This window comes from Herpailurus yagouaroundi, unplaced genomic scaffold (genome assembly GCF_014898765.1).
Source record: "Herpailurus yagouaroundi ecotype Mexico unplaced genomic scaffold, PumYag 77, whole genome shotgun sequence".
In the NCBI taxonomy this organism is placed as follows: Eukaryota; Metazoa; Chordata; class Mammalia; order Carnivora; family Felidae; genus Herpailurus; species Herpailurus yagouaroundi.
In genome coordinates, this window is record NW_024412388.1 from 65993312 (window position 1) to 66011477 (window position 18166).

At 38.3% G+C, this 18166-nt stretch overlaps 1 protein-coding gene across 3 annotated transcripts in view; it reads left to right on the forward strand.

The window, feature by feature from the left end:
• The window catches only part of GIPC2 (GIPC PDZ domain containing family member 2), a 430222-nt gene that overhangs the window by 70844 nt on the left and 341212 nt on the right, over positions 1-18166 (forward strand). For 2 of the 3 annotated variants that reach the window (XM_040470734.1, XM_040470736.1), the window contains exons 5-6: positions 2072-2153; positions 14852-15210. In XM_040470734.1, coding sequence (XP_040326668.1) covers positions 2072-2153; positions 14852-14997 — 228 coding nt within the window. In that variant the 3' untranslated portion in view covers positions 14998-15210. Of the gene's footprint in view, positions 1-2071; positions 2154-14851; positions 15211-18166 lie in introns of those variants that run through there. The other variant, XM_040470735.1, reaches the window with a different exon arrangement.

Below are 18166 nucleotides of genomic sequence, written 5' to 3' on the forward strand. Positions count from 1 at the left end.
TGTCTTAAAAGCATTATGAATTTCTTACAATCTAATCTTGAATTCTGCGTTTGTACCAGTAGTTGATTGTTTTACATCTTTGGGTAATTTCTTTTTTAGCTATGAAGCCATTAAGACCAAGTATTGAAATAAACTGAATGTAGAAACAAACTTTGCCAACGTTAAACCAAGATTTTCAAAGAATAATGTATCCAATCATGTTTTTCACTCTAACCTTTAATAATTTTCGGAAGAACAAAAATATTTTGGTACCATTAATACATAAAAATTAACTATTGTTTCAGCATCTTCTCCTTTTATAACATTTCTGTGTATTTCATAACGTATATAATACATTAATATAGTAATACATGTATTTATGAAAGATACATACTGTGAAAAAATGACTAAAGAAGGGGTGCCTGGCTGGTTCAATCAGTAGAGCATGTGACTCTTGATCTCGGGGTCATGAGTTTGAGCCCCATATTGGGTGTAGAGCTTACATAAAAAAATAAAAATAAAATGCCACAAATAAAAAAAAATTAAAGACAATTTAGGTGATACAAACTTTATTCATGAAGTGGACAGTCCCCTTTCAGACAATTGCAAAATGGGTTAGATGACAAGATTTGTAGGATAAAGATTAAAGAACAAATAAGAGAGAAATAGAAAATCTCTGATTGTCTGGGGCTAGTCAATCTTGTTTGGTGTGAGGAGTCCTAGAGTTTGCTTGATATTTGGGGGTGGGCTGACTGGATTATACTGCGTTTCTGGTCAAGCATAGTATTTACAGGGACAAGAAAGTTAGATAACATGACACTTTGGACAGCATGGCTCCATCTTGGGCCCAGAAAGTTATTTCAACAATACAGTAAAATTAAATAAAAAATAGTAAGAGTATATGTTCACAAATGTTTTACCCTGGGGATGAGCCATTAAAAGGTTTGGAGACCCTTCATCTGCATGATGAGGACCAAAGCCCTTTTCATGGCACACAGGAACCCCTAAGACCAAGTCCTGTCTGGGTATACTCTTTTTTATCAGACTCTGAGTTCACATAGACTTTGCATATCTATTGCAATAGTTTTTTGTTTTTTTTTTTAATTTTTTTTTTCAACGTTTATTTATTTTTGGGAGAGAGACAGAGCATGAACGGGGGAGGGGCAGAGAGAGAGGGAGACACAGAATCGGAAGCAGGCTCCAGGCTCTGAGCCATCAGCCCAGAGCCTGACGCGGGGCTCGAACTCCCGGACCGCGAGATCGTGACCTGGCTGAAGTCGGACGCTTAACCGACTGCGCCACCCAGGCGCCCCTGCAATAGTTTTTTTAAGATTTTTAAGTAATCTCTACATACAACGTGGAGCTTGAACTCACAAGCCTGAAATCAAGTCACATACTCTACCAACTGAGCCAGCCAGGTGCCCATATTTGCAATACTTCTATTTGCAGTAACCTCTCCTGCTTATCTTCTACCAGTTTATCTTTGAAAATAGTTTTTTTTTTTCTTAGCAAGCAAGCAGGGAGGGAAAGAGTGCCGGGGGGGTGGAGGGAGGGAGACACAGAATCAGAAGCAGGTGCCAGGGCTGACAGCTCTGAGCTGTCAGCACAGAGCCTGGCGTGGGGCTTGAACTCACAAACAGCGAGATCATGACCTGAGCCAAAGTCAGATGCTTAACCGACTGAGCCACCCAGGCACCCCTGAAAACACAGTTTTTAAGTCACCTTTTTTCAAGTCCTCTGTGACTTCTAAGAGATTTAAGTTTACCTTGTCTGTGATGCCTCTTACATCCTTTAAAATTTTTCCTTATTATTACATATTTATTTTCACAGTTGTATCCCTTTCTGGATTGTCAGCTACTTGGAGACTGTGTTCTGTTTCTCCTTTGAATCCATGGCACTTAACGCTGACACTAAAAATAAGTATTTACTGTATTGATTTGTATTGCATTACAGAGCACATTGGGGATAGATTTCCACTCAAATGAGCTGATGGACACAACCATGAACTGGCTCCAAATCAGAGTTTACCTTCCCTTAACATTCAAGAGATTTTATATAAAATAGTATCTTCTTTCTCTTGTCTTTGATAAAGCCCTCTGAAGCCAAAACAAGAGCAGTTGAGAAGATTGATGATCTTCTTGAATTGTACATGGGAATTCGAGATCCTGAGTTAGGTAAGAGTATACTATTTTGAAAAGTCTTATAGTTTTTAATTTGATGGAATTTAGTGCCTATTTATGTCCTGCATTTATACTTTGTGATAAAAATTATTTGTGGAATAAGAAAAACATAATGAAAATGTAATAAAAGAATAATGAAAAGACCTGACACTTACCATTTACTAGCTGTGAGGCATTAAGACTCAAGTCGACTTTTCTAAACTTAAGTTTTTAATCTACAAACTATAAACTGTAATAACAGCCTTCCTTCATAGGCTTGCTTTATGGATTTAAAATATATATGTGAACAGGTTTCATTACAGGACACATGAAATGTTTTTGCTACAGATCTGTGTCAATTAAATTGTATATTGGGATATCGAAGTTGTGCACACTTAATACAATTACTGAGACCCTGTGAACAATGGATCAGAAATCTGAAGAGGAAGGACATGCCTGGTGTATGACTGATAAGGGCAGTTGAGCAGTTCAATTTCTGTGTATTTCTTGTGTCGTCTTTAAGATATCAGGGTTTTGATTTGTCAAGTAAGACGATCCATTGCAAATAACAAAGCAACGACAAGCTGAATCCCAGCTGACTTAAGGAATAAAAGGGGGGACATGTTTGGTTCTTATAACTGAAAAATCTAGAGATAGATCCTGGCTTCAAGAATGGCTAGACCTGGATTTCTTAGGCTATCACCAGGATGTGGTTTCTCTTCTTTTCATTTGGGCTGCATTTTAGGCCCCCCTACCTAGTGTCCTCTGGCAACTTCAGGCCCTCCCTCATGGAGTCCAAATGATGGCCATGGCTTCATCCTCTACAACTTAGTGTCAAGCATGATGGGAAAGAGGGAAGACCTTTTCCAAGTCATTCGAACAAAATGCTGAGGATTGACTCTGATTGGCTTGATTGGGTCACTGAGGCAGCAGTTTTTGGGTGCAGGGGGCAGGATGGTTAGATCTGAGTCAAATGCTCCAGCTCTGGAGCTGAGAGTGACTGGAATACTAGGGTTGAACTGGTCAAAGTCCTGGCCTTTCCCATGTAGAAGCCAGGAAAATGTGCCTTTGAGAAGGGCAGATGGATGCTGGATGACGAAAGAGTAATGCACACTGTGGTGATGTGGTTTGTGTCTATATGCATCGGTGTGTGAGTGTGTGTGCACACACGTGTTGTTTGGATCAGCTACTTAATAAAATTTTTTAAGCCAAAGACTTGGACTGTTATGTTTACCTGCTGCCAAGTAAAGTGTTTTACTGTAGCTCAGGTAGAGTATTTGAAACTCATTCTTCCTTTTCTACTTTAACTCACCTTCCTTTTTTCCTATAGAGTCTATTCTTATTTTTTCCTGCCTGTCTGACCTAAAATAAAATTTCTGTGTTGGACATACAGATGCTGCCTGTAACTTAAGAAAAATTGATATTCTTTTTTAGTTCCTTGGTTCAGAATATAAAATTTGCATGAAATAGATACTTGCTCCACACAGACAAGAAGTTAAAGGTGAAATTATCCTATAGAAAGCCAGGGTCTTAAAATTTTTCTCAACCTTTTTGCATTTGGAAAAACAGATTTGTGTGAGGTAGGTCTATGCAAATTATGCAAATGAAGACAAAGGGGATTTAGAAATGGCAGTGCTCTTATTGTTGGAAACATAATCTCTATCTCTATTGAGAAGAGAAGCTGAGAAGTTTTCAAACCATATAACTGAATATTATACTATTCAGAAACTAGCATATCAATGCTAGATCTTGATGAACTCAAATTTAGGAGAACCACACTTTTCACAGGGGAGAATTTAAAACTGTCTTTAGAACTTAATTTTGGGAATAGGCCAGGGGTGCCTGGGTGGCTCAGTTGGTTAAGCGTCCTACTCTTGGTTTCAGCTCAGGTCATGATCCCGTGTGGTTCATGAGATTGAGCCCCATCTTAGGCTCTGTGTTGACAGCCAGAGCCTGCTTGGGATGGATTCTCTTGCCATCTCTTTGTCCCTCCCCTACTCATGCGTGTGTGCGTGCTGTCTGTCTCTGTCTCTCTCTCTCAAAAATTAAAAAATTTTTTTTGGGTACAGGCCTTATATTACTTAGGTATAAATTGAGAATAAATAAGTTTTGCTCTTTTGTTATTAAATATATACAAGTATACATGGAAGAACAATTGGACAGTAGAGTAATTATGAATGAATTGAGAAGCAGTTCTTTAGGAATCAGTTTCTTTTACTCTGAAAAATTCAGTGCACTAAACATTGCTCACAAATTCCTTGTAAATTAATTTGTAATCCCATTGTAACGTTAGTCATCTGTAACAAATTCCTCCAATGACATGGAAAGTCATTATCATTATACATGATTACCAATGTGATCAGTCATCTAGGGAGGTAAAGTTTAAGGAAAGTAATTATTTGAAGAATGTAAACCATTGTTAAATTAGGAATTTCTGTCATTATTCAGATATGATTAGCATGAAGTACAAATCACAATTGTGACACTGATTCAACAGACAAATGAATATATTTGCTTGCTATTCTCAGTGTTCTTAGCATTCAGAAATGTTAAGTCTTAAAATTGCAGTGACATCATGTTACTCTGGAGTTGTTAGTATAAATTTACATTAAAAAATGAAAAAAGTAATATGACAGTAAAATGACTAAAACCAAAACACTATCCTCAAAAAGCATTGGGATGTATTTACCACTTGAAAATGGAAAATAATTGAAATGAGTTTAGGAAGTAACCCCGAAGGAGACAGTGCTTTGTTTGGTTATAAAGTTAATCTGTGAATTATGACTTTTCAACTGACCCAATGCCCATATGTGTTGCCTTGGAATGTTATCCTTAGGGGAGAATTGAGTCTGGAAGATTTTGAGTCCTGTGACGCCTTATATGTGATTGACCTAACTTAATGAAAAGTTGTATCCTATAAGTTTCATATAAGTTAAGGCAACTGTGTAAATTATATATACAACTATAATATGTTCTGATACTGATTTAGGAGTTTGGAGATCACCCTAGCAATGTCAGAATTTTAGGATTTCTAATTTATTAAGGGATCCAGGATGTGTGGAAAGGAAATTTGAATGATAGATTCTAAGTAATTTTTTCTCATAAAATATTTCTTAGTTCTTTTAAAAATATACAATAATGGTGTTTTAATAGAGATATTCTTAAGATGATTTTATTCAGTGAATTCAAAACAACCCTATAGAAAGTCATCCTTCTCAGATAAAGCCAATGAAATAGATTTTCATTAACAAGAAACCATATTCAACATTGGTTGTGTTTTTGATGTTTAACTCCTGTCTTGAGTTGCTTGAAATGGATTATTTATGAAAAGCCTTAAGGAAAATAAGTGCTAAAGACCCTCAATTGAAGGAAATACAACTACAGGTTTAATGGCTAACAGTGGTTATGACATCTTTATTTAATACTGCTATGTGTCATTTTATAGATTTGAAAACAGATGTAGAGAAGTTTGGTAACTTACCCAAAGTCAGCTAACAAGTTGAACTGAGATTCAGTTCTGGGATTTTGATACCAGGATTTTTCATCTGAAATAATATATTATGTTTAAAAGCTTTAAGTATTTAAAAACTTAGTGGAAAATGTAGATTGATCTATAGTACCAAAATAAGTTTGTTGCTAATAAATGATGTTAAATTCAGTTGTGGGAAGGCTATAAAGATATTTTCAAAATGGCCACTAGAGGGCAGCACTTAGCTGCTATATGTGGTCTAACAATTCGACTCTTTCAGTACAATTTTTTTTTCCCCGCAGATAGTATTTGGGTGTTAAGTATTATTGCAGATATGTTACAGACAAAAAATATTTTAGTAGCTGTCATGTTAATGTGATATAACTTTATAAAAAGTGCTTCATTTTGCTTGAGTTTCATTTTGCTTTTCTTTTAATAAAGATAGTCTTTAATCAAAAAGGATAAAATTATACTAGTTTTTCGTGCAAGGATGTTGAAAATTTATGTTTATACTTTATTCATTAGCCAGATTTCATACATGTTTTAGTGCATGCTCCATTCTTAATTTCTTTGAAAATTCAAACAGCAAATTACTGTGTTTTAAAAAAGACTTATGAAACACTGTATTACATATAGTGTTTCTAACACAACAGTGAAACTGCCTAATTGATATTTTTGTTATTTCTACCATACCAGGAGTTCTTTGAAGGCAGATACTTTGTTTTTAATCTCTGCTCCTACTACAGTAGCTCTCCTAGAGTAAATATTTGGTAAATGCTTGTTGACTGTCCTTTGAGAGGCACAAAAATAGTGAATTCACAGAAAGTATGAGTCCTAACTTCATTAGTTTGATGCTTTAGCTTCTGGGCAAATTTATTAAACTTTGAGTCTAATGTTCACATCTTTATAAAAAGGGTAAAATAAAAACCTTTATCAGGTTGCTAACACATTGCATTAAATAATATGTATAAATTAAAAAAAAATCTTTTTAATGTTTATTTTTGAGAGAGCACATGCGTGCGTGAGCTGGGGTGGTGGAGGGGCAGAGAGAGACGGAGACACAGAAGTAGGCTCTAGGCTGTGAGCTGTCAGCACAGAGCCCAATGTGGGGCTTGAACTCACGAACTGTGGGATCATTAAATAATATGTATAAAGTTCCTGTTACATAATAAATCATAGGTATAGCTATTACCATTTTTAGCAATAATCACTGGTAATTATTACTAGTAATAGTAGTAGTGATGATAGAGGTAGGACTGCATAACTGGAGGTCTGACCAACTCTGGGACTGTAGTTAGGGCGGAAGTTTTATTTTTCTGCAGTGCCATCACGAGTGCATGAGTGAGATTATACAGCTGGGATCGTGAAGTTGTGGTATGGGCATCTTAGACTGTCATTTTTCTCATTTTGTAACTAAGGAGCTTAAACCAGAGGTTGCAAGTCAGAGTGGGCAAGGTTGAGACTATATCATTCCTGGGCTCAGTGGCCTAGACAATGCTGCTGAGCTTCCTGAGGTGTCAAACAGCCATGTGCCAAGTTGTCTCTTATAGTCAAGTGAGTATGTGTATGTGTGTGACAGCTTGGTTGACTCATTGTCAGGGAACATCTGATCCTTGTCATTGTGTCCCCGGTTTAAGAGCATCATTTATCTGCACTGTTAGTTTCTGCTTCTGAATGGTGTGTAGATTTTCTTGTATCTTCTGTGTGCATCTTCTTTCTTCCTCAGTCAGGTTGTATTTGACCCAAATGTTAGTAAAATCTTCAGGTAACGGTCTCAATAGATGCTATGTGTGGAGTCTGAGAAATATTTAAAATGGTAGACTAAGCAAAATTCTAAACTCGAGTCCTACTTTTACAATACTTCAGGTTTTGTTTACTCTTTCACAGCCTGGCTACAGGACCAGAATTCTGGGCTTTGCTTTCTCCAATGCATGTTACCTGTGCCAGTGTAAAAATTATTTAAGTGTAGGGGCACCTGGGTGGCTCAGTTGGTTAAGTGTCCGACTCTTGTTTTTATTTATTTATTTTTAATTTTTTTTTAACGTTTATTTTTGAGACAGAGACAGAGCATGAACAGGGGAGGGGCAGAGAGAGAGGGAGACACAGAATCGGAAGCAGGCTCCAGGCTCTGAGCCATCAGCCCAGAGCCTGACGCGGGGCTCGAACTCACGGACCGCGAGATTGTGACCTGAGCTGAAGTCGGATGCTTAACCGACTGAGCCACCCAGGCGCCCCCCGACTCTTGGTTTTTACTGAGGTCATGATCTCACGGTTCATGGGTTCTAGCCTAGTGTCAGGCTCCATGCTGACAGTGGAGAGCCTGCTTGGGATTCTTTCTCTCCCTTGCTCTGTTCCTCTCCTGCTCTCTGTTTCTATCAAATAAACCTTAAAAATTTTCTTAAGTGTAATTACAAAGCCTCCGCCTGTACCTGTGCGCCTACCAGTATGTACTATGTCTAAGACACTGAACTAATTCCTGTGGGCATGAAAGACTCAGGAGCTATTCAAGATCTGTTGGGAGTTTATTGTCTTAAAAGGAGAGAAGATACAGAGGTGGAAATGATGACAATACAGAGCAATGTTAAATATGCACTGTAAGACCTTATCACTCAACATGTGGTCTGGGGACTGGCATTACCTGTCATTTGTTGGAAATGTAGACTCTCAGGCCTTGCAGCAGAGCTTCTGGACCAGAACCTGCATTTCGCCAAGGTCCCAGGCAATTTGCTTGCACATTCAAATATGAGGGGCACTGGCAGAAGGCTTTGGGGAATGCAGATATCACTTTCAGTTGTGGACATGGGACTTCCTGGAGGAAGGAGCCTCCAAGGAGAGAAAGGATTCTGACAGTGGAGCTGGTGATTAGGAGTAGGTTATCCTGGGTAAAGGCAGGAAGGAGGGATGGTGGTGGTTTGAGTGGTCAGATTCATTAGGGCGTAGCGTTAGTGTAGGGAAGTACAGCCAAGTGGGAGCCAAGGGTGCTTTGGATGAGAATGCCAGACTAGAGTTTGGTGTTTGTAAGTAAGCATTGGTGACCCAAGGAGTATTTTTATATATGGGAATGATGCAGACAGTCTTTGAGATGGAAAGGAGCTTTCTGGTCCTTTTGTCTCATTGTCTAATAGGATCCACACTGTGCTTTAGGAAGATAAATCTATTGTATCTCTGGGGATGGTGCTGCCCGGACTTGGAGGTTAAGGAAACAACATGGGTGGCCATGGGAGTGAATTGTAAAGGAGCAGATCAGAGAGAGTGCAGAGGTGCAACTGAGGGGAGGCGTGTGTGGTCCACAGGCACAAGAAGAGAGCTGTAACGGGGAGAATGTGTGCACCACGAATGACAGGGGAGACGGTAGAAAGAGTAGCAATTTCTTCAGAAGGGAGGAGGAGGTTTGGTTTCTGGACATGCTGGTTGATTTACTCACAGAACACCTAGGAAGACTTGTCTACCACTTAGTAACAGGTATTTGGAACTCATGAGAGAGAAGTCAGGGATGGAAGTAAAGGTTTAGGATTTTTCTGCAAGGTCATGGTTGTGGCTAAAATCGCCAAGGCAAGACAACCTAAGGAGAAGAGAGACACAGGGAGAACCCTCCAGGTTTATGGGGGAATATCAATAAAGTACTGTTTCCTGAGCCCTTGGCTTCTCTGTGTGAACATGCATGCTCAGGGCAGCTCTCCACTTTTCTTAACTTAAAAAACAATCTTTCTCTCCAGTTTGACTGTGTCTACTGTATTTTAAGTATTTTTCCTTTGTGTAGAAGTCCTCTTTCTAATGTTTTGTTAGGATTTTCAGACATATAGTGGAGTTAAAAGATTCTGTTAATTTACTATAATCTCTTCATCACCTACTTCTCCATTTATCCATCCTATATAGAGATTTTGTAAAAATGTAGTTGTGATTGTAATATAAAATTTATGTTGCTTTCTCAGTAAATAAGATGAAAAACTATCCCCAGCTTATTAGAGTTATTCTAATAATAAATACTGTTTAAAAATGATTTCAAAATATTTCATCAAGTATTTAATCTACTAGAATTCATTGTGCAGAGAGAACTTAATGATTCTTCATCTTAGGTTTTGTTTTTGTGTTTGATACTGTTAGGTCCATTTGTATGCTAAATTCTGTTTTTAAGATTAAAAAACGTTTTTAGATTTTTAGATGTTTTTATTTATTTTTGAGAGTGCTTGTGTGCGCATGCATGAGTTGGGGAGGGGCAGAGAGAGAGGGAGACACAGAATCCGAAGCAGGCTCCAGGCTCTGAGCTGTCAGGACAGAGCCCGACGCAGGGTTTGAACTCATGAACTGCGAGATCATGACCTGGGCCAAAGCCAGCCACTCAACCGACTGAGCCACCCAGGCATCTCTCTGTTTCTAAGATTTTTAAAGAAGTTAGATTCCTGTATATCCAAAAGAAATAAAAACACTATGTTGAAGAAATGCTTGCACTCCCATGTTCATTGCAGCATTATTCACAATAGCCAAGACGTGGAAACAAACTAAGTGCCTATCAAGATGAATGGATAAAGAAGTTGTGGTATATATGCACCATGGAATATATTCAGCTGTAAAAAGAGGAGAAAATCCTGCCATTTGTACAACATTGACAGATCTTAAGGCATTATGCTAAGTGGAGTAGTCATACAGAGAAAGACAAATACATACTGTATGGTCTCCCTTATAAAAAGCCAACAACCACACAATAAAGACCCCTTCCTCCCAAAGAAACCTCCTCTCTCCTACTCCTAGAAAAAGAGACTAGATTTGTGGTTACTGGAGGCAGGTGAGAGAGGAGAGGGAATTGAAAGAAAGTTGTCATAAGGTACAGAATTCCAGTTATGAATAAGTACTAGGGTTATATGTACAACATGATGACAATATAGTTAACATTGAAGCATGACATATAGGAAAGCTGTTAAGTGAGTAAATCCTAAGTGTTCTCACAGGAAAACATTTTTCCTTTTTTTTATATCTATATGAGGTGTGATGGGTATTAAGTAAATTTACTGTAATCATTTTACAATATATGTAAGTCAAATCACTATACTGTACACCTTAAACTTAGTGATGCATATCAATTATATCTCAATAAAACTGGAAGAAAAAAAAGTGTAGGCTCCCAGAAGTGGACAATGTTAGTAGATTAAAGAATGTGAACATTTTTAAGGATTTTGATATCTGCTGCCAAATTGTTTTTCAAAAGCCTAACTTACGAAGTTAAGCCAGTGTATCTGAATCTTTGCTTCACTATATCCTGGCTAGTGCTGCATATCGTTTAAGATCTATATATAAAAATTTTAATAAACTTGGCAAAATGCTTTGGCTGGAGTAGCAGGTCCAGCTGACGGATGCTCTTCTTTGAAGTGTTTGTTTCTGGATTGATGGTAAATGCAGTAGCTTCTGGGTCAGGGCTGAGGCAAGGTAAGGGGGGTGGGGGGACAATGATGAGAAAGTCAATTCATTACTGCTTTATAAAAATATTTTTGAAGCAATCTTAAACTTAGAGGAAGGTTATAAATACAATACAAAGACTTTTTACTCTTGAACCATTTGGGAATAAATTAATGATATTCATTGCCCCCAGATACTTTAGTGCATATTTCCTGTAAACAAAGATATTCTTCTATCTAGTCACAATATAACCATGAATCATGAAATTAACATTGATACATCATTACCATCTAAACTCAGATCTTATGTTTTACTAAATAATATCTGTTATAGAAGGACATGTTGAAAATCATGTGTTACTTTTATATCAATTTGGAATCGTTTCCCACTCTTGATTTTCATGATCTTGATGCTTTTGGAGGGTACAAACCAGTTATTTTATAGAATGCTCCTCAATTCTGGTTTGCCTAATTTTTTTTTTTTTCTGAATTGCATTCAGGTTATACCTCTGGCAGAAATATCAAATATGTGCTCTATTCTTTTTTTTTGTTTTGTAAGTTTTATTTTTTTAATTTACATCCAAATTAGCGTATAGTTCAACAATGATTTCAGGAGTAGATTCCTTAGTGCCCCGTACCCATTTAGCCCATCCCCCCTCCCACAACCCCTCCAGTAACCCTCTGTTTGTTCTCCATATTTATGAGTCTCTTCTGTTTTGTCCCCCTCCCTGTTTTTATATTATTTTTGTTTCCCTTCCCTTATGTTCATCTGTTTTGTCTTTTAAAGTCCTCATATGAATGAAGTCATGATATATGTCTTTCTCTAATTTCACTTAGCATAATACCCTCCAGTTCCATCCACATAGCTGCAAATGGCAAGATTTCATTCTTTTTGATTGCCGAGTAATACCCCGTTGTGTATGTGTGTGTGTGTGTGTGTATATATATATATATATATATATCACATACACAATGTGTGTATATATATATATATATATCATATATATATATATACACACACACACACACACACACACCACATTTTCTTTATCCATTCTTCCATCGATGGACATTTGGGCTCTTTCCATACTTTGGCTATTGTTGATAGTGCTGCTATAAAGATGGGGTGCATGTGTCCCTTCGAAACAGCATACCTGTATCCCGTGGATAAATACCTAGTAGTGCAATTGCTGGGTCATAGGGTAGTTCTGTTTTTAATTTTTTGAGGAACCTCCATACTGTTTTCCAGAGTGGCTGCACCAGCTTGCATTCCCACCAACAATGCAAAAGGGATCCTCTTTCTCTGCATCCTCGCCAACATCTGTTGTTGCCTGAGTTGTTAGTGTTAGTCATTCTGACAGGTGTGAGATGATCTCTCATTGTCGTTTTGATTTGTATTCCCTGATGATGAGTGATGTGGAGCATTTTTTCATGTGTTGGTTGGCCATCTGGATGTCTTCTTTGGAGAAGTGTCTATTCGTGTCTTTTGCCCATTTATTCACTGGATTATTAGATTCTTTTCATTACATCTTATCGGGAGGCATAGGACTTGATTTGTTCTATTTCTGATATTCATATTGATGATTTATGGTGGTGTTTGATAATTGTCTCCACCATAAAGTTATTCTCTTCTTAATAAGTATTTGGTGGAAAGAGATTTTGAAACTATGTAAATATCCTATTCCTCATGTTCCTACCTTCCTTCAATCTATTTATCAGTCATTTCATTGTGGATTTATGGTTTCATGTTTTGTTCAGTGGGATTATAATCTATTAACATTGCCACTTAATTTGTTGCTTAAATTATCCCTGGTCTGGTTGATGGGGTCTCTATCACTTTGACTTCTGTGTCTTTTTCATGTTCTCACCAGTTGTTGATGGTTTCTTACCTTCTGGCATAAGATTAGCTGTTCTTGGTTCATATTTTACTTTGCCTGCTCCAATCCTGGAATCAGCCATTTCTCCTGTGAACTCTGATTCTTTCTAGTGGAGAAAGGTGTTTAAGAGCCAAGTTCTGGGTGCTTTGTGTGCTTCTTGCTATCTGGGTGTCTAAATCTCTCTATTGAAATATGTCTCCATTGGTCTCTTGAGTTCTGTTCCACAGGATTCATTCTAGTTTTCCCCTTTCCCTGTTTAACTTTTTCTGGCAGTGACAAATCTGGCTCCCAATATTCTTTTTTTTAAATTTTTTTTTTCAACGTTTATTTTTGGGACAGAGAGAGACAGAGCATGGACGGGGGAGGGGCAGAGAGAGAGGGAGACACAGAATGGGAAGCAGGCTCCAGGCTCTGAGCCATCCGCCCAGAGCCTGACGCGGGGCTCGAACTCCCGGACCGCGAGATCGTGACCTGGCTGAAGTCGGACACTTAACCGACTGCGCCACCCAGGCGCCCTGCCAATATTCTTAATATATATGCGTAGGTGATTATTCTCCAAGTGTGTGACCAATCATCGTTGTAGCTGCTGTCTTCTCCTTCTCTTCCCTCCTGCCCAACCTCCGTGCCTTCCTTACCACACCTGGACTCTCCATCTGCCACCAGGTTGTTTGGCCATGTGGAAGCTTCTTTCATCCCTGCATGGAGTCACTCCAGCCACATCCCACTTCTGCTCTGATTGTGGTGCCCTTCTTTGAGCCAGATCTTCTCCTTCCCTTCAGTCTGTGTCAGTACAGAACTGTTTAAGGCAAGACACGGTTCTTTTTTTTTTTTTTTAAATTTTTTTTTCAACGTTTATTTTTATTTTTGGGACAGAGAGAGACAGAGCATGAACGGGGAAGGGCAGAGAGAGAGGGAGACACAGAATCGGAAACAGGCTCCAGGCTCCGAGCCATCAGCCCAGAGCCTGACGCGGGGCTCGAACTCAGGGACCGCAAGATCGTGACCTGGCTGAAGTCGGACGCTTTACCGACTGCGCCACCCAGGCGCCCCAAGACACGGTTCTTAAATGCTCTTAAGAGCCCTAGTAGATTTTAGCTGAAAGACCAGACCTCTTGGCTCATTCAGAGAAATCCTACAACTGTTGATTTGTTCAACCTTAACCTGGGAGGAAAGGAGATGCTGAGTTTTGGTGTTTCTTTTTTCCCTGTAGGTTCTTCACCCAAGTCCCATATCACATCTACATTGTCTCTTTCTGGTTACTAGTGTTTATAGGGGGCTGAGGGGAAAAAACAACAACAAAAACACCTGAGCCTCGTGGGTTCCCAGCTAGTTTGGGCAGGTTCCATGGGAATATGTACTCCTGGAGATGTTGGTTCCCAGACATAAGATATGGGGCCCAGGTAATTTACTGGAAAAACAGAATAAGGGCACCATTTCCTCTTTCTATCTTAAACAAGAAAGGGGCTCAGAAAAAATTACCTTGATTCCACAAGTAGATAGATACCTTTCTCCTCTTCTCCGTAGCTTGATTTTCCCATTGCAAATTGTTATCCTTTGTCTTTTTTCTTTTGAGGGGCCGGGAGGACTAGATTCCATTTTAGTTAAGAGTGGGGTACTGGTAGAGCTAGTGGCTGTGAAGAGATGGGGGAGGGATGATGTACTTGGAGTTTCCCAGCAGGCTTAGCCACAGGGTTTTCTTTCAGGAGCTCTTGTTACGCCCATAGGATTAGCAGTAGTTCCTGACTGATGGGCTCCAAGGTGGAGGAGAGGACAGGACAGCTGCAAATCTGGCTGCAGGGGACAGATTGTTTAAAAATATATTTGCTACCTTGATATGATAGAATGTTAATGTTATAACTTGTACTAGAAATGTATCTATGCATGTTACATTTAGAAAGTAATTTTCCTGGTGCCATTTTTCTCCAATCTGTGATGCTGTTGCATGTGTCATTAATTTTTAAAAATTGTTTTTGATAGCTACCACAATGTTTGAAGCTGGAAAGGACAAAGGTAATCCAGATGAATTTGCTGTGGCACTTGACGAAACTCTTGGAGACTTTGCGTTCCCAGATGAATTTCTCTTTGATGTTTGGGGAGCCATCGGTGATGTGAAACGAGAATGATTATGATGTGGATGATCCATCTCTGGAGAAATGAACCATTCTTCCTTTTTTGAAATCCCATAAGATCTGTTTTTAGACACTGTTACGGACTCTGGTTTGGTCTTATGTGTATGAAATACCTTCTTTGAAATATAATTTTGGTTTCTGGGTATCTTCTAATGCAGTTTCATATGTGCTATTCTTAAGATAAATTACCTAAAATATCAATTTAAATATTCATTCAAGAGTCTTTTTAAAGTAAGTTTTAGGGAGTATTTCTAGAGAGATGATTTTGCTCCACATTAACCCATGTTTTCTTTTCCACATAGAAGTCATTGGTTGCAATAGGTCTGTAGCTCATTTTCAATATCTTAATGCAGTGAAACTAGGATTAGAGTTTGATTTGTCTTGTAGCATCTTCATTTTGTTATACCAGCCTGAGCAGGATATGTTCAGGAAGCAAAGTGTGAATTATGCCACCTATTGGTCTAGAAGCATTGTTTCTTTAATCCACTGAGTAAGAGGGAGGAAGGTTCCTATAGTCTCTTGATGTCTATAGCCTACTTTCTCTCTTCATAAAACAAGGATTGATTGACTTGCTTTTTGCTTCTTTGTAATTACTTCTTTTTAAAAACTTGTGAAATCTGTTGTGCTATGTGTTTGCTTGTGTGGAAGAAAGTTGGAAAAGGCAGATAGAGTAGAAACCACTTATATTTGATTTTTTTTTAAAGCAATTCTTTAACCATTATTTCTTTTTCCACTCATACCCACGTTTATGTTACCTTTTATAAGCACTCCAGGGAAGGTTTTTTATAGTCCTTGTGGAACTTTTCTTTTGAAAGATATTTACTCAGAAAATAACTATGTTTGAGAACATTTTTTTGGGTGAAAGAGCAATGCTTTTAAGCCCCCTAAACTTTAGAGGAGATAGCATCAGAAATCGATTTCCCCCGGTGGAAATAAAGGAGGACCAGAGGAATTGAGAAAATATATTAGCCTATTATTTTAGAGTTCTAACATACTTTCTCTAAAACCTTACATTATTGAGAAAATTGAGGGCAAATGACTGTCTTATCACTCTTATTTGACATGTTATAGATGTAGGAGAAATGGAAATGAATGGTTTCAACATAGATCATTTAATAAGGCAGAGCATGGTGTGACCAAGCATTCTTCTAAAGTGTTGTATGGAAGATGCTGTGTGCTGCCATGGTAATCAGAAATAATAACCCGTGAGGGCTATGTTCCAGGAAATCAGAAGTAGTTCCCTTTTCGTGCTGAGTTAATGCTAAGATAACTATTGATTTCTGGTACAACTTTACCTGTACAGACATCCACTCCTCTTTCACATAAATCTAATGCTATGAAGCTGATATTCTTTGTCTCATTAATCTGAGACCTGTACAGAAGCCCGGTTTTACTCATTAATGTGTAACAAAAGTAGGTTATAGAATGTGGTTTGTCTTATTGTACTTGTCCATCATTTGAAAATAGGACCCACCTCAGGATGTAATTTGTTGTTACTTGTTCATTGGATTTCTTTTGGAGCTCCCCAAGTATCTATTAATTATTAACACCATCTGTCTTAGAAGGACACACAAAGAAAGAGTTGATATTTTTCTTTCTTTCTTTTTTTTTTCTTTTTTTTTTTAGAGCACGTGTATATGCGTGTGCACAGGGGAGGAGTAGAGGGAGAGAGAGAATCTTTAGCAGGCTCCAATCCCAGTGAGAGCCCAACATGGGGCTCCATCTCAAGATTGTGAGATCATGACCCGAGCTGAAATCAAGAGTTGGGTGCTTAACAAACTGAGCCACCCAGGCACCCCAAGAGTTGATATTTTTAGAGATGAAAACATTGAGGCCCATGGAAACATTTTAAACAAAAAAATTATTGTCACTAGATGTTAGATCTGAAATGATAAGTCATTATGATCGATGTCCGTTTCTCCTTTTTTTGGGGATGCAGGAAGATTGATTCCCTGTGATTTATGGAATCTCATATTCACAAAGTGGGTTATACTCACCATGATTTTTCTAGAATTTTGATATGTAAGATACCAGGGTCCATGTACAGCTGTAACTCCACTTGTCTGTTGGCGTTAAATGGCAGTTACTATTTAGGGCTTCAGCTGTGCACAGGTACTTTAATACTAGTAAGTTTTTCCTTGAAATGTCTTTCTCACCTCTATCACTAAGCTGATAACAGGGTCAGTTTCTTTGTCATTATGTTCCCTTACATGAAGATATATCTGTTTGTGAACTTGGTGACTTTCGGTAACTCTCCGTGAACAAAAAGAACAGCGTCTCTTTTTAGATGTCATGGTCTGCAGTTTGGGCTACCCTCCTGCTACAGTGAGACCAATCTTCCCCCCAGCCCCCTCACTAAGCATGCTATTTCATTGGTCCCTCTGAACATTTCCAGAAACCTCTGTCATCATCTTTTGTTCTGTAGGGGTTCCCTGCCCGGTGGAGAAGGGTATTTAATTCTTGATTTTCTTCCATGCAAAACAGCATCTTTCAGTGGCTACTAAGCACATGTTTTCTTTGTGGCAGGGAATACATGTGATGACTGAACGTTGGGCTAGATGGAGCCTCGAACATAGCTTGGTCCTGATCAAGCGTATAAATTCTGATGATTACAAATAGGTACATTTTGGGTTTCTGTGATGTTTCATAAATATAATTATGTGAAACTCTTTAAGAATTCAGTTATAAAAGCAGTAATCAGTTAACCTCTGTTTGGGGCTGCCGTATCCAATATTGTAATGTGAACAGATGATTAAATAGAGATAATTTTGCCAAATGATTAATTTGCTATATTTCCTCCTATAACTTTAACAAATAGACATTTTCTAAGTACAGCACATTTTCTTTAGGTCCATGTTATTGCTAGACCTTCATCAAGTTGAGAGAGAGCCTTCCTGGCATTCTTCAGTTACCATTGCCTATCTGGCAGAGTAGCAAAATGAATTTCATCTGCAAATAGGTTTCAAAATAATGGTTCTTCTAAACAGAGCATAGTTATCCGCCATATGAAAGTTGGATCGTATAATGACCCTCTCACCCTCTGATACCTCTAAAAATATATGGGTACTAATAGCATTGCTATTATTCTGGTGGAAGTAATAGGTTAGAAGGACAGTGGGGGTTTTACCCAAGCTAGAAGTGAATAAAGAGATAGGAGATGCTG